At 38.4% G+C, this 25,654-nt stretch overlaps 1 protein-coding gene across 1 annotated transcript in view; it reads left to right on the top strand.

Annotated features, from left to right (window-relative positions):
- The first annotated feature begins 19,827 nt into the window (after nt 1–19,827).
- Nucleotides 19,828–25,654, top strand: part of HECTD1 (HECT domain E3 ubiquitin protein ligase 1) — a 71,475-nt gene continuing 65,648 nt past the window's right edge. Inside the window, exon 1 of the mRNA XM_068991580.1 lies at nt 19,828–19,967. Coding sequence (XP_068847681.1) covers nt 19,828–19,967 — 140 coding nt within the window. The remainder of the gene's footprint in view (nt 19,968–25,654) is intronic.

Genomic DNA, 25,654 nt, shown 5'->3' with positions numbered 1-25,654 from the left:
AAGTTTTAATAACACGGTTGTTACAACCAAGTGAAACAGTTCAAAAAATAGGAATGTATGCTACTATGATATCATGATTATTTTCAGCAAAAAAATAATAAGCATTTCCCCCCTTGCTTTTTCTAATTATCTTTAGTGTCATTATGTTGTTTTTAATAATTAAACTTTCTATTACAACAACAACAAAAATTCCCCCCAAATCATTTTTTGGTTCCACTATAAATCAACATGACCAGAAATTGCACTGGCTTCTAAGATTGTATACAGGTGAAAATTTTCACGAAAAAGCAATAAAAAGTCAGAAAATAATATCTTTCCCTTAGATGCTTCTCAGGAGCCTCTCAGACTCTGCACCTCAAAGGCAAATGCCTTGTGCTAAGATTCAATTGTTTGCCAACTGCTGAGTTTCCCCTCCATTTGGTTCCTATCATTGGCCAGCTTGCCTTTCCATCACCAACGACCTCCAGTATCTTAGTCACACACACCTCAAGGCAAGAAGCTGACTAATCCTAATGCTGGGGCGGCAACCTTTCACATAGTGCCCATTGCTACTCATTGCACAATATATTTGACCAGGAATGATAAACGCCATGGTTTACATTCGACTCCAGTCACCCTGTCAGTACCACCTGCTTAAGTGGGTAAATATCACCCACTGCCTTTAGAAAGTCGCTGACATTACGTTTCAGGCTCCCTAATGTTGTGTAACATGAGAGTAGGGAGCAGGGCAGAATCTATGAGGAAGAATTGGAAGCAGATGAGGATATTAATCAACTTGGGCCTTATTTATGAAAGAAATGAAAAGCTGAACACATAATGAGTTGTAGCTACAAATAAACTTATTTTCAAGATTTAGAATTTAAGAACTTGAACAGGTAAATGAAATAACCCTCTTAACATGTTTCTATTAGTCCACGATAAGAAGTAAATCTCTACGAGGCAGGAACATTTTTTCAGTTGACCAAAATAAGTCAAATAGGGAAAAGCAATTGTCCTACTGTCTAAAATTCTGTTATAATTTTATCACTTTTACAATATAGAATGTGTTTGACTGAAGAAACCCTTATAAAAAGAAGGTTCTGTGGTTTGTTTCTTGAGATTGCAATTACCTCTTAAAAAAACCCTATTGCCATTCCCAGCTGTCTCAATTGGGTAAAGAACATGCCCACAATGCAGGAAACACCGGAGATGTGGGTTCAATAGGGGTTAATTCCTGGGTCGGGAAGATCCCCTGGAGGAGGGCATGGCAACCCACTCCAGTATTCTTCCCTGGAAAAATCCCATGGACAGAGGAGCCTGGCAGGCTATAGTCCATAGTTCACAACGAGTCAGATACAACTGAAGTGACTGAGCACACAGCACACAGCCACTCTCAGGTGAGGGGGAAGCACGGGGGATAAAAAACCCAAGTGAGAGGAGAATAAGGGTTTCAATTGTGATTTGCTCTAAAAATAAATATTATCCTCCCTAGATCGTTATGCTGTGTACGCAGCACATACAGTTCGGTCCATTTACTGCGGCTAGATTAGTTATTCTTAGTCTTCTATCTCCCCTATGTACATAGTGTGGCAGTAAAACTAATATAAAAGCCACATGCAAATTTTGTTTGCTAACAAGATTCCAGACCACTAAAGAAAGGACATGGGGTTCTTTAGCTAAAGAAAAGAACGAATAGCAAAAATATATTTTTCTTCCCATTGGCTACAAGGAATGCGCTTTGAAATTGGGTAATAGAGAAAGGCAAAAGCTAGCTTCCCTTTGATAAGGTAGAATCATATAGAAAGTTATTCAATGGTTAGCAAGATTACATTCTAATCAATCTGGCTACATCTCCTCAAGACTGAGGATAAAGGAAGGTCCTTAGAATAACTATCTTTGTATAATAGGTCTAAATCATACTAAGACACACTAACCAGATTATCTACTTTGACTTGCTCTTTCATTAATATTCAGAAATTACCATGGTTGGAACCTCATTAACTGACAAAACTTGAGCGTGGAAGGTGTTTTAAACTTGGACTTGTTTCCAAAAGGAGCAAAAGGCAAAACTCACCTTCTGCTTGAAGAATCACCAATAACTACCCTACTGTTCTGGGTATAATTGGTGCTCCTGCTAAAATTCAATCCTTAAATATCTGTGATGAAGAATTTCACCTGTGGCCCCTAGATACACAGGAATTATTTTAAATCTCATTTTACCACAGTTATTATTTTTCAGTGGGGGCCAAAAAAAAAAAAAGACCAGAATAGATTTTATGGGTTATACTCCAAATGGTGGTGATGCTAGCCCCGGCTTGTTATGTCCAAGGGGAATATGATTATTTTCTTCCCTAAAAACAAAACAAAACAAACTGATAGGAAGAACAGACCTCAGGAAACAGGAGACTAAGAAAACATATTCAATCTACTCTCAAGACTTGGGCTTCCCAGGTGGTGCTAGTGGTAAAGAACCCACCTGCCAAAGCAGGTGACGTCAGAGACAAGAGTTTGATCCCTGGGGTGGGAAGATTCCCCGAAGGAGGGCATGGCAACCCACACTAGTATTCATGCCTAGAGAATCCCATGGACAGAGGAGTCTGGCGGGATGCAGTCCACAAGGGTGCAAAGAGTCAGACAGTACTGAAGTGAGTTAGCATGCACTGAAGACTCAGATATAATCCGTCCCCCTTCCCTCACTCGCCTGTCAAATTCACTTCAAATAGCTCAGAGTTAGGGTTATACTGGGTTATGCCTGGATTTTTGAAACGAAGTTAGCTGAGGAATAGGTATTCACTATATTGGGGAGTATTCATTGTTTGTATTTTCTTCAAAGAAATATACCTAGGAAGCAATTTGCAAATTGAAGGATTTTATGTTTTTTACAAAGCATATTGCAAATAGCAATTGATCATCTGAAGCAGTTTTCATAATTTATTTATTCTCAGTCATTTTCTCTCTCCTGTTGGAATACTAGCCTATAATGTTATTATGAAGGTTTTGAACTCCTTTCTGTTCATTAGGTACTAGACTAGAATTACAAGAGAACTTCTGTCATCTGTGGTAGGACCTATAGCAGGGAGAATGGTACATTTAAAGTCAGCAGTCAAACATGGCCAAATGCTATTCTCTCTGCTTTCAAGTTAAGGGAATCGAAGCCTTGATAAAGAATAAATGGTTTAATCCAGATTACAAAATCAATCAATGGACTAAAAACCATTAGCAGATGCTAAGACTCTTGATTCAAAACTCAGTCTTTCCACTAAACCACATTACTTTAGATAATTGCACTGTAAAAAACTATTGAAATGGGAAAATATCTGAGGGAAGTAGCGTATGTAAACTGAATATTTTGAAAAGAATTTAATAAGAGTCTAAAATAAGCCAATACATGATGTACAAAGCACTAGTAAAGGTAAATACACAGGTAAACATAAAAGATAGTATAAATGTTATTTTTGTTTGTAATTCATTCTTGCATCTGATTTAAGAGACAACTGCATAAAGTACTGATTATAAAAATGAGTTGATGGGTATATGATGTATAAAGATGTAATTGTATGTCAATAATTGCACATTGGAGAAGGGAGGAAATAGCTACATGGAATAAGATTTTTGTATACTATTGAAATTCAGTTGCTATTAATCCAAGCTTGATTATTTTTATATTAAGATGTTAACTCTAATCTCTAGCATAACCACTAAGAAAACAACTCAAAAACATACAGAAAAAGATACAACAAAGGAACTGAAATGATATACTAGAAAATAACTATTTAACAAAAGAGAAAGCAGTAATGGAGAAATATACATAAAACATAGAAAACAAGTAACAAAATGGCCAATGTAAAAACTATGCTATCAACAATTTCCTTAATTGTAAATAGATTAAACACTCTACTCAAGAAGCATACATTTGCAGAATGGATTAAAAAAATTTCAACTATATGCTGTCTGAAAAAAGACAAGCTAGATTTTCCAGGCAAGAGTGCTGGAGTGGATTGCCATTTCCTTCTCCAGGGGATCTTCCTGATCCAGGAATTGAACCCGAGTCTCCCACATTGCAGGCAGACACTTTACCGTCTGAGCCACCAAGGAAGCCCCAGATTCAGGTACAAACACATTTCCCCGAAAAGAATGGAAAAATATACACCATATAAACAATAACCCAAAGGGAGCTGGAGTGGCTATACTAACATCAGACAAAAGAGATTTTAAGGGAATCCCCTGGCATCCAGTGGTTAAGACTGCTTTCATTGCCTACAGCCTGGATTCGATCCCTGGTCAGGGAACTAAGATCCCATAACTCGAGTGCCCCCCTCCAAAAATGATTTTAAGACAAAAATTGTTACTACAGGCAAAAAGGCAAAGAAGGATATAGTTTAACGTTAAAATGGTCTGTCTGTCAGGAAGACATAACTAAATATATATGCACTTAACAGCAGATCCCCAAAATACATGAAGTAAAAACTAATAAAACTGATGGGAGACACAGACAATTCAACAATAATACCTGAAGACTTCACTTTCAATGATGACTAGAACAACCAAACAATTGATTAATAAGGAAACAGAAGACTTGAAAAATACTATTAAAAAAAATACTACAAACCAACTAGACCAAAGGATATTCACTCAACAAAAACAGAATATACATACAAACATTTCATGACTTAAAATAAGTACAAAACATGTACACTGAAAGCTATAAAATATTACTGAAAGATTAAAGATGAACTAAATAAATGAAAGATATTTCATGTTTACAAGTTGGAAAATGTTATTAAAATGGCAATACTTCTCAAATTGATGTACATATTCAGCATACTCTCTATCAAAATTAGAGTTTAGTTTTCTTTCTAATTAATTTTTCTTTTTTTAATTTGTGGCCACACTGCATGGCTTGCAGGATCTTATTTTCCTGAGCAGAGATCCAATCCAGGTCCCCAGCAGTGGAAGCTCAGCAGCCTAACCACTGGACCACCAAGGAATTCCCATCAGACCTTGTTTAGACATTGAAGCAATCTAAATGTCCACTGACAGATGAATGGATAAAGATGTGGTTCATAGGTACAATGGAATATAACTCAGGCGTAGAAAAGAATGAAATAATGTCATTTGCAAAAATATAGACAGACGTAGAGATTATCATACTAAGTAAGACAGAAAAACAAATATAATATGATATCATATACATATGGAATAGAAATAATGCTACAAAAAAACTTATCTATAAAACAGAAATAAAGACACTGACGTAGAAGACAAACTTATGGTTGCCAAAGAGGAAGGTTCAGTTCAGTCGCTCAGTCACGTCCAACTCTTTGCGACCCCATGAACTGCAGGATGCCAGGCCTCCCTGTCCATCACCAACTCCCGGAGTCCACCCAAGCCTATGTCCATTGAGTCGGCAATGCCATCCAACCATCTCATCTTCTGTTGTCCCCTTCTCCTCCTGCCCTCAATCTTTCCCAGCAACAGGGTCTTTTCAAATGAGTCAGCTCTTCGCATCAGGTGGCCAAAGGATTGGAGTTTCAGCTTCAATATCAGTCCTTCCAATGAACACCCAGGACTGATCTCCTTTAGGATGGACTGGCTGGATCTCCTTGCACTCCAAGGAACTCTCAAGTCTTCTCCAACACCACAGTTCAAAGGCATCAATTCTTCTGCACTCAGCTTTCTTTAAAGTCCAACTATCACATCCATCACAACTACTGGAAAAACTATAGCCTTGACTAGACGGACCTTTGTTGACAAGGTAATGTCTCTGCTTTTTAATATGCTGTCTAGGTTGGTCATAATTTTCCTTCCAAGGAGTAAGTGTATTTTAATTTCATGGCTGCAATCACCATCTTCAGTAATTTTTGGAACCCCCCCAAAATAAAGTCTGACACTGTTTCCACTGTTTCCCCATATTTGCCATGAAGTGATGGGACCAGATGCCATGATCTTAGTTTTCGGAATGTTGAGCTTTAGGCCAACTTTTTCACTCTCCTCTCTCACTTTCATCAAGAAGCTCTTTAGTTCTTCTTCACTTTCTGCCATAAGGGTGGTGTCATCTGCATATCTGAGGTTATTGATATTTCTCCCGGCAATCTTGATTTCAGCTTGTGCTTCCTCCAGCCCAGCATTTCTCATGATGTACTCTGCATAGAAGTTAAATAAGCAGGGTGACAATATACAGCCTTGACGTACTCCTTTTCCTATTTGGAACCAGTCTGTTGTTCCATGTCTAGTTCTAACTGTTGCTTCCTGACCTGCATACAGGTTTCTCAAGAGGCATGTCGTGGTCTGGTATTCCCATCCCTTTCAGAATTTTCCACAGTTTATTGTGATCCACACAGTCAAAGGCTTTGGCATAGTCAGTAAAGCAGAAATAGATGTTTTTCTGGAACTCTCTTGCTTTTTTGATGATCCAGCGGATGTTGGCAATGTGATCTCTGGTTCCTCTGCCTTTTCTAAAACCAGCTTAAACATTTGGAAGTTCATGGTTCAGGTATTGCTGAAGCCTGGCTTGGAGAATTTTGAGCATTACTTTACTAGCATGTGAGATGAGTGCAATTGTGCAGTAGTTTGAGCATTCTTTGGCATTGCCTTTCTTTGGGATTGGAATGTGGGGAGGGATAAATTGGGATTGATATACACATGCTACTAAATATTAAATATATAACTCATAAGGACCTGTACAGTACAGGGAACTGTACTCAATATACTGTAATAACCTATATGGGAAAAGAATCTAAAAAAGAGTGGTTATAGTCATATGTATAACTCAATCACTTCGCTGTACTAGGACAAACTTGTAAACTAGCACAACATCGTATATCAACTATACTTCAGTAAAATTTTAAAAATAAATAGAAGTCTGACACCCATCTGGAAAAAAGTGAAAAGTCAGATACCAATGTAAAAACAAAAAAATCAAAGTCTGTTTTTTTTTTGAAATTGACAAATTAATGTTAAAATTTATATGGAAATGGAAACAACCCAGAATAGCCAAAATGATCTTGAAACAGAAAACAAGGTTGCAGAGTTCATATTTCATCATTTTAAAACATATTACAAATCTATAGTAATCAACAGAGAGTGGTGCTAGAATAAAGATAGAAATTCAGATCAATGAAACATAATTGAGAATCCAGATAAATCTTTACTCTTATGGTCAGTTGATTCTCAACAAAGCTTCCAAGGCAAGCCATGGGAAAATAATAGTCTTTTCAACAAATAGTGATAAGATAACTGGGTATCCATCCATGTGCAAATAAGAATAAAGTTGGACTCCTAGATCATAAACTGAAATATACGAGTTTAAACTGTAAAACTCTTAGAAGGAAACATAAATGTAAATCTCCACAATCTTGGATTAAGCAATCATTTCTTAGATTCTGAAAGCACAGGTGACAAAAGAGAAAACAGGTAAACAGAACTTCATAAACATTTTAAACTTTTGTGCTTCAAAAACACCATCAAGAAACTGAAAAGGCAATACGCAGGATGGGAGAGTGTATTTGCAAACTGTATCTCTGACAGGGGACTTATATCCAGAATATATAAAGAACTCTTACAACTCAACAATGAAAAGACAAATAACAAAATCTTAAAATGCATGAAGAATCTGAACAGACTTTATCCAATAAGCACATAAAAAAATGCTCAACACCATTAGTCATTAGGAAAATGCAAATCAAAATCACAAGATACTACTCAAACCCACTAGGATGGCTATATTTAAATAGACACTTCAGGCTGAAATGGACATTTTCCAGTATTCACCAAAATGACACAAAGGGAAAGAGGAGAAGCACCTGCTCTATGTTCTCTAGGCCTTTTAGAAAACATGTTGCTATTCCTTTGGCCATATACATGCAAATCTACAAAGAAGGTGATACTGTAAACCTGAAGGGAAGAGACACAATTCATAGAGGAATTCCCCACAAATGTTACCAAGGGAAAACTGAAGCATCTACAATATTACCCAGCAGGCTGTTGGCACTGTTGTAAATAAACTGGTTAAGGGCGATTCTTGCCAAGAGAACTAATGTACATATTGGATGTATTAAACACTCTTAAGAGCTGAGACAGCTTCCTGAAACATGTGAAGGAAAATGACAAGAAAAAGAAGGAAGCCAAAAAGAAAGGTAGTTGGAGTCAACTAAAGCACCAGCTTGATTCAGCCAGGGAAGCACACTTTGTAAAAACCAATGGAAAGGAATCTGAACTGCTGAAATCCATTCCCTATGAATTTATGGTATGAAAGGTATAAGAAAAATGAACAAAAGGCCTCTGGACTGTTCCTTTAAAATGATTAACTGTTTATTCACTATATTTCAATAAAGCTACTATCAAAAGTATATATATATATACACACACACACACATAATGTATACACATATGTATAAACTATATATTTAAATAGGTATATGATATATACGATGTACACATCAGAAAATTGAATATAAACTGAAAGTAAGTAATAAAAAAACCTTAAAATCCTGAAAAGATTTCAAAGAAAATGAATATCAATAATGATATTCAAAGAAAAACTAGTACAGATAACATTTCCTTGAAAGCTTGGTGTTAATTTCCTTGGTCAAGAAACTCTTTGCCTTAATCTCTAGATTACCTCAGCATATATGCACATTCTCACATCAATAATACATATATACAGTCTGCTGGAGAAGGCAATGGCATCCCACCCCAGTACTCTTGCCTGGAAAATCCCATGGACGGAGGAGCCTGGTGGGCTGCAGTCCATGGGGTCGCAGAGTCGGACACAACTGAGTGACTTCACTTTCACTTTTCACTTTCATGCATTGGACAAGGAAATGGCAACCCACTCCAGTGTTCTTGCCTGGAGAATCCCAGGGACAGGGGAGCCTGGTAGGCTGCCGTCTATGGGGTCGCACAGAGTCAGACACGACTGAAGCAACTTAGGAGCAGCAGCATACAGTCTGCAGGTATTATCAAGCCATTGGCATTTACCTAGTAAATCAAACACTATTTCCTGGGCTCCAAGTTTATATTAAATTCTGATTTACCTTCCTAGGTGTTATAGACAAGGATTCAGGTAGGCTGTGGCAAATGACCTTAAGGGAAGTAATTTTGTCTCTGAATGACCTAGACAGATTTTTCTGCTAAGCAGCTTTACTTGAATAACTGCTCACCTCTAACTCTACTATGGCAGACATTGATCTCTGAGAGTATAAGTTTAATCCTTAAGGCTGAAGAAAACCAGCTAATTTTCTCAGCTCAGATAATCAACTGGCCCTCAGGCATCTTTAGTTAGCTGATAAAAGGGATAAAAAGGACTCCTTGAACAACACATGAGATGAGATGGTACTGGGTAGATGAATTTTGGACTTTGATGATGTAAGAAGTCCAATAAAAGGGCTTAAGACTTGTTTAATGTCATTAACTTCATATTGCTTAACATGGTCATAATATATATATATGCAATATATGATTTTAATATATAAAATATTTATAACATATACATTTATAATACATGTTACATATATATTATACATATATATTTAAATTTAGAAAAAAGTCATGTAAATATTATCAAAATCCTGATAATAACCTCAAGGTGGCAGGTGATTATTACTAATTTTCTTTTCATTCTATTGGACTTTCTCAACTTTTTAACTGTATATATTTATTACATTAAAATTTTTTTTTAATTGCCAAAGTGATTGTAAAAGAAATTTAAACACTAAAAAGATATATAAAATGAAAATCAAAGTGCTCTCCTTTATTCCCTTTCTTTTGACTCTTTTCAGAGGAAATCATTTAACAGATTGATGTATCTTCTTTTAAATTCTCCTTTTATGCTTATTCATACTATAAAGAGTTTTTAAATGGGATCTTAATGTGTTTATGATTCTTCAACTTTCTAGTTTTAAATATCTGTCATTTTTTAAGTCAATCTTCTTTGAAACATCGGCACAGATTAAGTGAATGTGTGCAGATTTCTTCATGTTGCCATTGATAGGACATATAGGCTGTTTCCAATAGTCAGTAACCTTAAAAGCACTGCAATAAATGCCCTCGCATATTTATTCTTCTATACTCATGCTATAATTTCTATATGCTTGATTCCTCAAGCTGTATTTTTATCATGGTGTGTGTGTGTGTGTGTGTGTGTATGTGTGTGTGTGTGTTGAGGGGATCATGAAATCCGGATATATAGAGCTTCTGCAGCCAGGCTTTCTGGATTCAAAACCCATCTTTGTTGTTTGCCAACTGTGTAACCTTATACAGATCACTTAACTTTTATGGGCTTCCCTTGTGGCTCAGCTGATAAAGAATCTACCTGCAATGTGAGAGACCTGGGTTCAATCCCTGGGATGGGAAAATCTCCTGGAGAAGGCAATGACTACCCACTCCTGTATTCTGGCCTAGAGAATTCCATGGACTGTATAGCCCGTGGGGTTGCAAAGAGCTGGACACAACTGAGTGACTTTCACTTCACTTTACTTCACTTCACTTTTACAGGACTTCATCTCCCCATGTGTAAAATGGAGACAATAACACTATCTCCCTTGCAGGGTTGTTAGGAGATTAAATAAATAAATAATTAAAAAGCACTTAAAAGGGTACCTGCACATAGTAAGTAATCTGTATGGATGTGTGTGTGCTTAGTTGCTCAGTCGTGTCAGATTCTTTGCGACCCCATGGACTGTAGCTAGCCAGACTTCTCTGTCCATAGGGATTCTCCAGGCAGGACTACTGGAGAGGGCTGCCATGCTCTCCTCCAGGGGATCTTCTCAATCCAGGGGTCGAACCCAGGTCTTCTGCATTGCAGGCAGATTCTTTACTGTCTGAGCCACCAGAGAAGCCCAAGCTCTGTATAAGCATTCTTAAGTGAATTTTAAAAATACCTGTTCCTTTCATTATCCCCTATAATGCAACCTCTTTAATTTATTATATAACAGAAACGTATAAGAATACACTTACTCAAATTATTTTGAGTTTTAAAAAGCTTAAGCAGTAGACATCCCTGGTGGTTAAGACTCAGCGCTCCCAATGCAGGAGGCCCGGGTTCCATCCCTGGTCAGGGAACTAGATCCCACATGCTACAACTAAAGATCCTAGGCAGCGAAATAAATAAACAAATAAATATATTTAAAAAGCTTAAGTAAATAACTATAGCGATCTCTCCATTGACAATAGGTTAAATGATGCTATAACTTAAAAATTAAGAAATATTTCTGTAAGATTGCCTCAAAATGCCATTATTGCTTCCTTTAACCTCTCACACCTCCCAGATTGTTTTATTTTTATTTTTTTTATTATTTATTTATTTATTTATTTTTTTGAGAGATTGTTTTTAAAAATCATTTTTATTAGGGAATTTCAAATACACACAAAACTACAGACACTAATATAATGAATCCCCACTTATTACCCAGATTCAATAGTTATCCTCAGTTCAGTTCAGTCGCTCAGTTGTGTCCAACTCTTTGTGACCCCATGAACCATAGCATGCCAGGCCTCCCTGTCCATCACCAACTCCCGGATTCACCTAAAGCCATGTCCATTGAGTCAGTGCTGCCATTCAATCATCTCATCTTCTGTCGTCCCCTTCTTATCCTGCCCTCAATCTTTCCCAGCAACAGGGTCTTTTCAAATGAGTCAGCTCTTCGCATCAGGTGGCCAAAGGATTGGAGTTTCAGCTTCAACATCAGTCCTTCCAATGAACACCCAGGACTGATCTCCTTTAGGATGGACTGGTTGGATCTCCTTGCACTCCAAGGGACTCTCAAGTCTTCTCCAACACCACAGTTCAAAAGCGTCAGTTCTTCTGCGCTCAGCTTTCTTTAAAGTCCAAGTCTCACATCCATACACGACTACTGGAAAAACTATAGCCTTGACTAGACGGACCTTTGTTGACAAAGTAACGTCTCTGCTTTTTAATATGCTGTCTAGGTTGGTCATAACTTTCCTTCCAAGGAGTAAGCGTCTTTTAATCTCATGGCTACAATCACTATCTTCAGTGATTTTGGAGCCCCTCAAAATAAAGTCAGTCACTGTTTCCACTGTTTCCCCATCTATTTGCCATGAAGTGATGGGACCAGATGCCATGATCTTAGTTTTCTGAATGTTGAGCTTTAAGCCAACTTTTTCACTTTCCTCTTTCACTTTCATCAAGAGGCTTTTTAGTTCTTCACTTTCTGCCATAAGGGTGGTATCATCTGCATATCTGAGGTTATTGACATGATTCCAGCTTGTGCTTCCTCCAGCCCAGCATTTCTCATGATGTACTCTGCATAGACGTTAAATAAGCAGGGTGAAAATATACAGCCTTGATGTACTCCTTTTCCTATTTGGAACCAGTCTGTTATTCCATGTCCAGTTCTAACTCTTGCTTCCTGACCTGCATATAGGTTTCTCAAGAGGCAGGTCAAGTGGTCTGGTATTCCCATCTCTTCCAGAATTTTCCACCAGTTTCTTGTGATCCACACAGTCAAAGGCTTTGGCATAGTCAATAAAGCAGAAATAGACGTTTTTCTGGAACTCTCTTGCTTTTTCGATGATCCAGTGGATGTTGGCAATTTGATCTCTAGTTGTTCTGCCTTTTCTAAAACCAGCTCGAACATTTGGAAGTTCACGGTTCACGTATTGCTGAAGCCTAGCTTGGAGGATTTTGAGCATGACTTTATTAGCGTGTGACATGAGCGCCATTGTGCAGTAGTTAACCTCAGTGCATGGCCAATTATGTTTCATCTTAACTCCACCTACTATTCTCTCAAACAATTTTGCAGCAAATCCTAATTATCGTATCATTTCATCTGTAAATATTTTAGTATGCTTCTCTAAGCAATATGACTTTTTTTTTAGGAAATATAACCATTATATCATTATCATACACTAAAGACAATTAACAATAATCCCTTAATAGCAAAATATACAGGAGAAACTGTAAATTTATACAATCATTATATGTTTTTCTCCTAATACACTTTTAAAAATATGTAATAAAATAGAATTATTTACAGAACTTAGGTTCTTGAAAGTTTTCTATGAGCTAATTTTTTTCTATGAACTAAATTAGATCCTACTTTTCCTTTAAGTGATAAAGTACTTATTATGCACATGAGTAGGCTAATGAAGAGTTAACAGCTTTTTTTTTTTTTTTAGCCTTGGAGCAAGAACACCTACTAGGAACATAAAACACAACTTTTACAACTATTATTTGTTTTTTGTCTATTGTATCAAGGGACATATGATGGATACAGTGAAATTGTAAAAAAGCGTCAAAATTCTAGAATTTATTTTTAAATATATCATTTTTGAAACCTTTAGAATAGAAGAATGATTCCTAGAAGACAGCATTAGTAAGAATTAGTCATCTCAAGCTAAACTTACTATCTTGTTCTTTTAACTTTCAATTTTGAAATAAGTTTCAGTTCAGTTCAGTTCAGTCGCTCAGTCATGTCCAACTCTTTGCGACCCCATGAACCGCAGCACGCCAGTCATCTCTGTCCATCACCAACTCCCGGAGTTCACTCAAACTCACGTCCGTCGAGTCGGTGATGCCATCCAGCCATCTCATCCTTTGTTTAGACACACACAAAAAAAGAGAGTTCCTACATATATGGAGTTACCCATGTTCCCAAAATGTTACTAGGATGCCATAGTTGAAATTAGTGAGTTTCAAGAAGGCAATTGACAATATTTCCTCCAAAATTTTGGATACAAATATGTTCATTTTGTATTATAAGACTCAATTTTGGTTTTCATTTTCTTAGCATTGTGACTTTTTAAACAAAAGAACATTAAAATTCCTATCATCAAGGAGGAAGTAAGCAGGTCAGGTTATAAATACTGTTAGGTAAAGCTGTTACCTGAACAACTACACCATGAGAATATTATTTAATGGATAAATAACTGCTTGGTAAAAGGTTTATCATTCATCAGAGCCTTTGTTTTGGCCATATTCTGTCCAACACCTTTATCTAATTGACTACTAACAAAGAATTTGGGGGGACGGCTGATACCTTTCACTACCCAGACAGGATTCAAAGAGATTGCCATAGGATGCAGCATTGACCCAGAACCAACAAGACAAAATTTAGTAAGTCTAAATATTAAGGAAAAAAATATCAACTGCTAAATTAAAAGACTGAAGGAAAGTTGGCTTGGCAGTTCAGGGAGCAAGAAGTAAGGACTTTAGTTCAGCAAAGTCTGTATGATGTGAGTGTCACTCTCTGAACCCAATGCAATGGATGATGGCATTCCTCTGTCCAGGTCTGACCACCTTTAAAACACATTTTCAGGCTTAGGAGTTCTTAGTTAAAGTATGTCAGAAGACATCAGAACATGACCAAGGAGGGTAAAGCCATTGCAGGAACTAGACTTATTTTGCCGGGAGAAGAGAGGGTATGGGAATCATGACTGTTGTCTTTGTTTGGTGACATGTCCTATGGAAGAGGGAGCAGACCTAGGATGCCACACCAGAACTAATAATGTAATATTATTAATAGCAGGCACTTTTGAGTGTTTATTTAATATGTGGTAGGCATTTATATGCTTTATCTTGTTTAATATAATTATTCTATGTGGGGTTAGTTTCTATTATCATCTTAATCTTATACATTAGGAAAACAAAGCTCAGAGAGGCCAAGGCAACATACACAGCAAGTCAAAGTAGCTGATGTCTATAGTGAATTAATATTTGTAATACATTTAGAAGGGTGTTAGGACATGATAAATACCTAATAAAATCTAGCTGCAAGAATAGTAAGTATTATACTAATTATATTTAAATATTATTGTTGTTGTATTGACTTAGGCCGGTGGCTCTCAGCCTTGAGCCTTGGCTATACAACTGAATCACTTCAAAAAATACTGATGTCCAGATTCTATGTTCAGAGACAATGATTGAACTGGCCTGAGAAATGGCCTGAGCATCTGACATTTTAAAGTTCCCCAGGTAAAGAAAACATTCACAAAGACACATCTGATAAATACTATTATCGAAATACACAAAGAACTCTTAAAATTCAACAATAAGATGAAAAGTCAGCTTAAAAAATGGGCAACAGATCCGAACAGACACCTCACTGAAGAAGATATACAGATGACAAATAAGTATATGAAAAGATTAAAAGAAAAGTATATATTTTCATAAGTATACGAAAAAAATATGTTCCATATCACATCAGTAGGGATTTGCAAATTAAAATAATATACCATTATACATCTGTTAGGATGGTGGGCAAAATCCAAAACACTGACAACAACAAATGCTGAAGGGACTGTGGAGCAATAGCAACTTTTACTACATATGGAAATGCAAAATGGGGGAAATTCCTTGGCAGTCCAGTGGTTAGGACTCAGTGCTCTTGATCCTTGGTCAGGGAACTAAGAGCCCACAAGATGCGTGGCAGTGTCAAAGAGAAAGCAAATGGTACACCTATTTTGGAAGACAGTTGAGCAGTTCCTTATAAAAGTAAACATATTCTTGCGGGAGGGAGAAAGAATTAGTTGAAGGTAGTCAAAAGGTACAAATTTCTAGTTATAGGAAAAAATATGTGCCAGGAATGTAATTTATAACATAATAATGATAATTAACAATGCTGAACATTATAAGTGGAAGTTGCTAACAGATCAAGTCCTAAGAGTTCTTTTTCATCACAAGGAAGAAGTATTTTTTAATCTGTAATGTGTTATCTATATGAAATGATGGATAGGTTCACCAAACCTATTGTGGTAATCATTTCATGACATACATAAGTCAATTAATTATGTTGTGTTCCTTAAGATTACACAGTGCAGTGTGTAAATTATATCTCAATAAAAATGGAAGAAAAAAAAATTCTTACCATACAATCCAGCAACTGTGGTCCTTAGTATTTATCCAAATGAGTTGAACACTTATGTCCATGTAAAAACTTGCACCTGGGTCTTTATAGCAGTACTTTTATCGCCAAAACTTGGAAACATTCAAAATGTTCTTCAGTAGGTGGATGGATAAACTCTGGTACTTCTAGACAACAGAATATTATTTGGCCCTAAAAACAAGCAAACAAACAAAAAAAAGAGTTATTAAGCCATGAAGAGAACCTTACATGCACATTATTAAATGAAAGAAACCAATATGAAAAGGCTATATATTATATGATTTCAAACAACATTCTGAATAAGGTAAAAGAACAGACTCAGTGAAAAGATTAGTGGTTGTTAGGGGCTAGATTAGAGTGGGATGAATAGGTAGAGCACAGGTGATTTTCAGGGCAGTGAAAATATTCTGTATGATATTATAGTGGCGGATATGTCAAGATATGTTTGTCTAAACCCACAGAATATATACCACACTAAAAGTGAACTCTAATGTAAACTATGGAATTTGAGTAATAATGGTTTATTGACATACATTCATTGTCAGAAATGTACTAGGTCGTGGAGTACTTTTGACAGCTGTGCATGGATAGGGGCATTTATAAAACATTTGCATGTATAAAACATTTTTAAGATTTATTTCTTCTCCATAGGAACTGTCTTCCTATTGCCAAAAACTAGACCCTTTCTCTCCACTGCTGGAGGATTTTTCCAATCTCCCAGTTAATCTCCTTTTCAAGGTAGTTCCTATTAGCTATTCTGGTCACTCTCGCCCTATACATCTTTGTAAGACTCTTTAGAACTTTTCCAGTCAATGTTCTAGTCCAGAACTGCTACTTTACCTCAGCATAAATTCTGTATCGCACACATTTAAGTCTCTGCTGACTTTTGCTCCTATTTTCTCCATCATTGCTTAACGCTGGTTTTTGCTTGAGGCACAGGTCCTCTTTCCTTTGTTTTACAACTGATCAGGCTTTGCTTTCTTCTTCCTCCTCCCTTGTAGTGTTCACTTTATACCCATTTCTTCGGGGTCCAAATAAATGCCACTTCCTCCTCGAAGATTTTCCTGGCAGCTCCAAGTCACATTCATAGCTCTCAATCATTCTTATGTGCTGTAGTTGGGACAAGATAGTGGAATCCTCAACTCTTATCTCTTAATTTGACCTATGAGCAGGAGACCTAGGAACTTTACCTGCTATAGTGGGACATTTATCTATAGATATTCGAGGTGCAAATGCGTAATTTACAAAATACTAGTTCTTCAAAGATATGCAGCAGCTCCTCTGCTTAAAGGAACACGCCTCAAATACTAACACGCATTTTTGTTTTTTAAATACAGTGGGTGTAGGAGCATGGGTTTACTTATCTCACAAACCAAGGGATTCATTTCTTGATTAAAAAAAAAAGAAAGCTATATCACATTTCCAACTAATTACGTCTCAACTGTCTCCAAGAGCTTCTCATAAGCAGGCATATTTTGTTTTCAACGCGTGTGAAATAAAACGTTCGAAGGGAATAACTATCATACTTAATATCACAACCCATAGGAAAAAGTCGAAAACACACTCGAGGTACTGCTGCTTCCTGGGAACGCCACCGGGCCTGAATTCAAACCTTTTGGAACCTCAGTTCTCTCGTCTGTACATGGAGAGGATACTTGACATTATTTACCTCCCAGGGTTGTGGTCAAAGGTTTTCTTTCTGAACTGCCGGGCAGTTTGCCTCCCAGGACCGAAGGGTGGCGCTTTTCTTCCCGCGACGCACTTCCGTGCGCGAGGAGGGGAGACCAGCGAGGAGGAGAAGCTCTCGCCGGAGGCCGGGTCCCAGAGGCGGGAGGCCGGGCCAGGACAGGTTGGGCCGCAGCTTCGACGTGCAGCGTTGGGGCTTTCAGCAGGAGCACGCCAAGTGTATACACACCGTGCAAAACACGCTGAGCGTGCGTGCACCGGTATGTGCGCGGTGCTGGGAGCGCGCTGGAATTGACAACGAAACGTGAAGCCGCAGAGCGTACGATAGGAAAGCGACAGCTGACGAGGCCGAGGGAGCCGTAGACCTTCCGTAGCGGCGACGAAGCTACCGGTCGCTCCGCGCCCCGGCGCTCTGCGACCCTGCGCCTTGGGCCGACGGGTCTCCACAGCGCCCCACGTGGCGGCCAGCGGGGTCGCAGCCAGAGGAGCCCATTTGCTCCGCCTCCGCGGCGCACTGCTGCCCTCCTCAGCTTCCCCGCCCGGCTCTCCCCCGACCCTCTTCCCTTCCCCCTCCCAGATCGCGATGGACGCGGTCTCCCCCCGCCGCCGCCGCTGGCAGCACGGCGCGGGCCTCTAAGCTGCAGGGCCTCTGGAGCCGCGTGCCGGGGTCGGGACGTGAGCTGGCTGCCGCCGGTCTGGGGAACCTCTGGCTTTCCTGTCAGCAGGTCCCCGCGGAGGAAGGGGAGGGACAAGGCGCGGCTTTTCCTGTGCCGCCAGCCCGGCTCGACCTGCGCGGCCTGCGGCTTCCTGGGAACTCGAGGGCCGCGGCCGGGCCTGGCTCAGCCCGCGGCCTGCTTGGAGCTGGACCGGAGCGGTTTGAGACGACGGCCTGGGTAAGAGCTTGAGGAAAGGGGACGCAGGAGCGCCTTCGGCGGTCGGAAGGGTCAGGCCTGGTTCCGGGATCAGGGATGCCTGGCGGTAGCCCGGGAGCGAGACCCCAGCCCCTGGTGAGGTCGGCGGGCTGCCGCCGACTCACCCGCTTGGCCCCTTTGTTTACCTCCCCCGACTCTGCCCACGGCGGGCCCCGGCTTGTCCGAGCCAGAGCCCATGGCTGGCCCGCCTTGTCCTTGAGAAAGGATCGCCGCCCGACGGGGCCAGGGACGTCCCGCCGGGCCTCGGAGTTCCGGGCGCCGCTCCCGGGAGACCCATCGCCCTGCCTGCTCCGGCCTCCTTCTCTCGGGTAGAGAGGCTCGCAGCTCCACCTCCAAAACTTACCCTCCTCCTCGACACAGGTAGCTAACTTAGCCGGGTTTGGTTCGGGAAAACCGGAGCGCAGTGCCTGCGTCTCCCGGCGCCGGGTCGGCTGGGCCCCGAGTTTTGGGTCACCCTTGCAGATCGCCGCCGTTGGGTGCCCACCGGAACCTGCCGCTGGATTTATGCACCTGCAGCTGGTTTACAAGGAACCCAACGCTGTCCTCTCGTCAGAGTGCTTTTGAGTTTTTGTATTGACTTGCCAGTTGGGGCTGCTTCTCTGTTGTTGGCTGCTGTTGTTTTTAACCAACTGCCCCGTTCGGTGAGGATGGGGAAAGAGGACCGCAGATTGGCCTGTGTTCTGATCTGTAACGTGTTAGTCCATTGCACTTACTTGTAGCATTTCTTTTTAAACTTTTAAGAACAGTTGCTGCTACTGCCAAATTTCCTAATCAAATCATAGATAGATCTTGTATATCGTTTGTATTTGGACATCTTAAGGATAGCAGTAAATTAAATCAGCAGAATTTAAGAAATTGAAGTTAATTTTAGAGACTTGATTTGGAGGGGAATTGGATCAAAGTGCTAAGTTTCCTTAAAATACTGAGTCTAATCCTTATCAGAAGATCAGCTTTGGGTGACGGAGGGGGAAAGAAGTTTTCTGGGGAAAAAAAAGAACCCTTAGTAAGGTGGTGTTTGCCTTTTGGCAAACATGTTCGTGATAGCAATAGTGGGATCCGAAGCTTGTTTGACTGTCTTTCACAAAGACGGCTCTGGTTTCCAGTTTAAGCAGCAGCCTAATCAGCTTATACTCTTGTGCAAAACTGGTTTTATTTAGTACAATGTATGAAGTTAAACCCGAGGAATAAGGAAAGTTGGAAAACTACGGTTAAGTACACTATCCAAACATACTTACAAGTCTTTTCTAATTCCTAGGACACCAAGAAAATCTGGCTCTAGCCGATGTAAAAGAAAAGAAAAATTAAGCCCACGCTGTTCAGTCCTGGACATTTAAAGGAATTTTTGCCTTTGCTTTTTAAATTTAAGCAAAGAAGCCTAAGAAACAATGGCAGATGTGGACCCAGATACTTTGCTGGAATGGCTGCAGATGGGACAAGGAGATGAAAGGGACATGCAACTAATAGCCCTTGAACAGCTATGCATGCTGCTTTTGATGTCTGACAACGTGGATCGTTGTTTTGAAACGTAAGTACAACCCTTCATCATTTTCATTTGGGGATGCTGTAGTGACATGGGCATAACGTGTTTTCAACCATCTGCTGATTTGAGTTTGTATAGAATTTTTCTTTAGTGAGTTTTATTTTTTTAATATAAATTTATTTTAATTGGCGGCTAATTACTTTACAATATTGTATTGGTTTTGCCATACATTGACATGAGTCCGCCACAGGTGTACATGTGTTCCCCATCCCGAACCCCCCCCCCTCCTCCCTCCGCATCCCATCCCTCTGGGTCATCCCAGTGCACCAGCCCCGAGCACCCTGTATCATGCGTCGAACTTGGACTGGCGATTTGTTTCACATATGATAATATATATGTTTCAATGCCATTCTCCCAAATCATCCCACCCTTGCCCTCTCCCACAGAGTCCAAAAGACTGTTCTATAAATCTGTGTCTCTTTTGCTGTTTCACATACAGGGTTATCGTTTCCATCTTTCTAAATTCCATATATATGCGTTAGTATACTGTATTGGTGTTTTTCTTTTGGCTTACTTCAGTCTGTATAATAGGCTCCAGTTTATTTAGTGAGTTTTAAAACTTATCTTTTGAAAAGCTTCTGTAGTTTTGCATTAACAATCTTCTGAGAAATAAAAATTGGTAGGTAAACTAACTCCAGTAATGATAATTGTGATGACACAAATACATATTTGTTGACTGAATAGGAATTAGTAGAGAATGCTAATTCTACTCCATAACCTGACTGATTCATTTTCAAAACATGTTATGAACTGAGAAAATGCAAATGCTTCTTCATTTCTGTATCAAGAAATTGACTTGAAATTGATATGAAAATACAGATAATAATGAATACATTTCCAACTGCCCTTTTGTCATTGGTAAGTTTTAGGACACTGTGTTTTTTTGGCATTGTTGCTTTTGGGGTTTTGTTTGTTGGTTTTTGTTTTTTTGGTGGCACTTTGCGGCTTTCTGGATCTAAGTTCCCCAACCAGGGATTGAAGCCAGGCCACTGCAGTGAAGGCACTGAGTCCTAACCACTAGAACACAGACTGTCAGGGAATTTCCTGCACTGTTAAAGCAACTTATGGCTTTGTAAATTTCAGTTTGGAGAGGGTATAAATTGAATGTTAACCACATGGCATAGTTTTTGGAATAGTAGAAGCAGATTGAGATTTGAGAGTTTAAGCAGTTTTATTTAGAGGATTATGTAGAGTTTGTGCAGAAATGTTAAGGAATCATTACTAGGTTGGCCATTAATGCCATGTTTTTCCTCTTATGTGATACTTGCAAATACTGAACACATTTGTTTTTTATTTATTTTATATTTATAGTTTTGAATTCTGGTGATAAGTAAATGAAAACTCAGATGCTTCTTTATTGGTTTTAATGCCATTTTGAAGTAATTAGTAGAAAATGTTTGAGATGTTGACAAAATTTGGTATAACTATCTTAATTTCTTTAAGGTGGGAATAAGGCTGTATTACTCAGTAAATTGATGTATTTTTGATCATCTTCATTTTTGAATGGATCATTAATGGAGATGAATTAATAAATGAATAATTAATAATCTTAGTTGTAAGTCCCATTGAGGCGGTTCCAAATCGCAGTCTGTGGCTCATTTATTTCAAGTAGTTATTGGCAAATTTTGAGAACATAATAATTTAGCCCCTCTGTTAACACTTGTTTTGGTCAGAATCATAGAACAGTGAAATAGATTTTTGAGCATTCATAGCTTTCATTAGAGGGTTTTCATTAACCTGAGAATTACATCTGGTATTTTAAAAAGTTGTATGTACCAGTCACATCAACTATCATATCTTCCATTAAGTACTAACATGTAGTAGTAGAGGTATTTGTAATGACATTTTTAATGTGTCATTATATTAAAACAGTTTTAAAGGAAATTGTTAAAATGTCAAACTCATCAATGCAAAATCCTACCATCCTAATATAATTGTTATTCTTTTCATTATCCTTTCCAGACTTTGGTCATATTTAATATAATGTGAATGAAATTAAAACCAGATTCAATTTATATTTTTTATTTACTAAGTGTAGGTATAAGAGAATTTCAAATTGGAATGGTTAGCCCTGTTTTATTTAGTATATCAGTAGCTTGTCTATCAAAAGTAGACAATTGATTAAATTTATGGCAGTTGTTTTTTAAACCTTTATTTAGCTTGCTTTCTTCATTCAGGAGCCAGATTTTCTTGTTGTCAGAAGGAAAATTGTCTTTAGTTTCTTTAAACCAGATATGCAGCATGGTGAGGCGGAAAGAATGGCTGTGTGTCATCAGAGACCTGGGTTCAGATTCTTGTTTGCTAAATGAAGTTTACCCCTTGAGAGCTTTACTTTCTTCCTCTGTAAAAATGACAGTAATCTCATATCTGGTTCGCTCCTTGTGAGGAGTAAAGGAAAGAATGTATGTGAAAAGTGTTTTGAGTAAAGTGAGCTAACTTAATGTCATTAAATATCTAATGTTGAATTTTATTTGGAGACTTTATTTCATGAAACTGTGGTGGGTTTTGAAGAACCTTTAAAAATTCTTTGAAACAGTCAACAAATAAGACAGGAGAAAAGCAGGATGATGTGCACATTTTAAATATGGGTGAAAATATCTCTTTTAACGTAATTTCATAAGATAGTAGCAAGTAGTCCTTTTAGTTATGTCAAGTAAAGCAAAAGATGCCTATATATTCAGATAGGTTTTTGTCTGATTAGCTTTTATTAGTAGTTATATGTTTGTTTAGTCAGGAAAGGCATATAATGTGGTATATAAATAATGGCCTTTGGAATGACATAGACATGAGTATAGGTTTTCATGGAGATTGAATGTGATAATACAAGTGAGATGCCTAACAGTGCTTTAAACATAACAGTTAAGTGTTTCTTTTTCTTTAACTTAATATTGTACATGGCTATCCATTTTTTGGTACCCATTCTGACTTTTTTTTTAACTTTGTTTTTTGCTGTGCTGGGTCTTCGTTGCTCTGCAGGCGTTTCTCCAGTTGTGATGAGCAGGGGCTCCTCTCCGTGGGTTGTGCGAGCTTCTCATCGCCGTGGTTTCTCTTGGTATTGAGCACAGGCTCTAGGCGCTTGGACTTCAGTGGCTGCAGCCTGTCGCCTCTGTAGTTGCCGCACGGGCTCCAGAGCTCAGTAGTTGTGGCGCGCAGGTTTAGTTGCTCTGAGGCATTTGGGATCTTTCCTGACCAGGGATTCAACCCGTGTCTCAGGTGGATCCTTTAGACCACTGAGCCACAAGAGAAACCCCTTGACGGTCTTTTTGAAGTTAAGGGATATACGTTTTCTGTGAAGCTGTGATACTTCTTACTAATGCCTAAACTTAACAAGGTAATGCTCTAGAAAGTAAAATTCAAGTTCAGAGTTAGTTTTTGCTTTCATCTGTGATACATTAGTGAGTTAAATTTAATATATTATACATTTGAGATAAATTTAATGAGTTATAAATGAGTAGTTTTGCATTCGCATCAAAATAGATGATCATTGTACATATTCTTAAAAGTAGATAAATCCTGGGCAGTTGTAGATCCTGCTACTAAATCTTCAAGTAATATAATTTATGTCTTCTGGGAAGAATCTAACATCTCCCCAGAAGATCCAGTAAATGGAATATTAGGGATAGTGCTTTTAGTCACCAGAAAGCTCATATTAAAAAAAATAATCATTTTACTTAATTATGAAGACGCAGAAGGATATACAGTAAAGTATAAGTCTCTCCCTTTCCTGTCTCCTGGGTGACCAGTTCTCCTCTCCAGAGGCAACCACCATTAATCATTTTCCTGGTGTATCCTCCCAGAGAGAAATATCCTAAGAAAGAGTGCCTCAAGTTTGGATTCCAATACTGAATACAGTGGTAAAAGCCTCCTATTGTGTATGTACAGTAAAAGCTATTTAAAAATATCTACACCAGTGATAAATCTTTTAATCTTTTAAATTGTCTTCCTACTTTTTATTGTTAAAAAAAAATGACGAAAGCAGATAACAATCTCTGCTCTTACGGTGCCTAGTAGTCTAATAAGGAACACATATTAAATAATTATAGAAATAAAATTGTGATTACAGGCTTTGATAAGTGCAGTGAAGGAAAAGTTCAGAGTGCTGTGACAGCAGGTAGCAGGGGCATGACCTGGAGGTAGTCAGAATGGTTTTTCTTAGAGATACGAAGGATGAGTAAGAATTTAAAGGATGAAGTATAAGGTGGTGAGATAGAAGGATGTTTAAAGGGAAGGCAACATGTGAAGAATTTTGAAGTGGGATGAGCATGTCGTGGTTGAGGAATTTGGAGAAAGGTAGTATGACTGGGCATGGAAAGGTCTCTGGAGAACTGTGTTGAAAGTTGGGGCAAGAGCAGATGGAATCTTGTGTATGCTTTTGGTTTTTTCTTAAGAGCAGTGATGTAAAAGAATGAGTGATGGAATTAAATGTGTCTCTTAAAAATACTAATTTTTTCTGCCCTATGGATAATAAATGTGTGATGAGGACAGAATAGATGCTTGTAGAATAGTCAAATAGTTGAATGATTGGATATCAGAGTGAGAAAGAAGACAGTACCATGGATAATTCAGATTACAATGGATGATGCCATTCAGTGAGAGAGAAAGTCAAAAGAGCATCCTCTTTTTGTTTTTTTTGGTCACACCACATGACTTGTGGGATCTTAGTTCTCCAACCAGTGATTGAAACCGGACCCCTGCAGTGAAAGCATTTAAGTCCTAGCCACTGGACCACCAAGAAATTCCCAGGAGGACCATGTTTTTGAGGGGTGGAGATCATGAATTTGGATTTGGCTAGATTCTCATATCTGCTTTGCATTTATTGTGTTGCATTATGTTGTTTTGATTGCAATATATGAAAAAATTATCATCCTCCAATAGATGTAGCTGGGAAAAGGAGGAATGTTGTAATGATGTGTTTGCATAATTTTGTATAGTCTCCTTTGATATCATACCCAAAGTGGGCAAAGTGATAGTTTCTTAAGAGTTAGTTATAATGTGGATTCTGAAATCATGTCAATGAACTTGTACTCTTGTAGATTAAAATCTATTGGCCTGTTTGGTACTTTGGGTGGGTGGTTTTTGTGTGTGTGTGTTTTTTTTTTTTTTAACCCAAGTGTAAGTTTAAAAGCTCTTGCACTGGTCATGTGAAAAATACTGATCTGTTGAGTTATACAGATATTCCTGGTGTTGCCATATACCATTCTACACTGTCACAAACTCATATTTGTTATTATAAGTACTTAATCAGAAAAGTCTTCAAATAATGGGATCTGTCAAGCTCATGGTGGCAGGAGCAAGTTTTTCAAAGTTGTAAGTTCTGCTTGAAAGCTCAAATGTTATCACTGGTAGCAAATACTGTCAGTTGTTTTTCCTTGAGGTGGAATGCTTGCTTGGTTAATTTTTGAAAAAATGTTTGCTAGATATCCAAGTCTGAGTAACCACAATTTGTCTAAAGTTCTTTCAGGTAAAAAAGATGTTGCATGAAACAAGTGGCTAGTTCAACTCTCCAGCAGTTGTGAACTATATTTCCTTGACATAACCATCTTTCTTGAGTATGCAGAAGTGCTTTATGCTTACTTCCTATTTGTTTAAGTAGAATATTAAAAAAATACAAATTAAAAGGTTTGAGATTGTGTGGCAGAAACCAACACAATATTGTAAGTTTTTTTAAGTTA

The sequence above is a fragment of the Capricornis sumatraensis genome, chromosome 19, assembly GCF_032405125.1.
Source record: "Capricornis sumatraensis isolate serow.1 chromosome 19, serow.2, whole genome shotgun sequence".
Lineage (NCBI taxonomy): Eukaryota > Metazoa > Chordata > Mammalia > Artiodactyla > Bovidae > Capricornis > Capricornis sumatraensis.
This window is presented reverse-complemented; position numbering and strand designations above follow the sequence as displayed.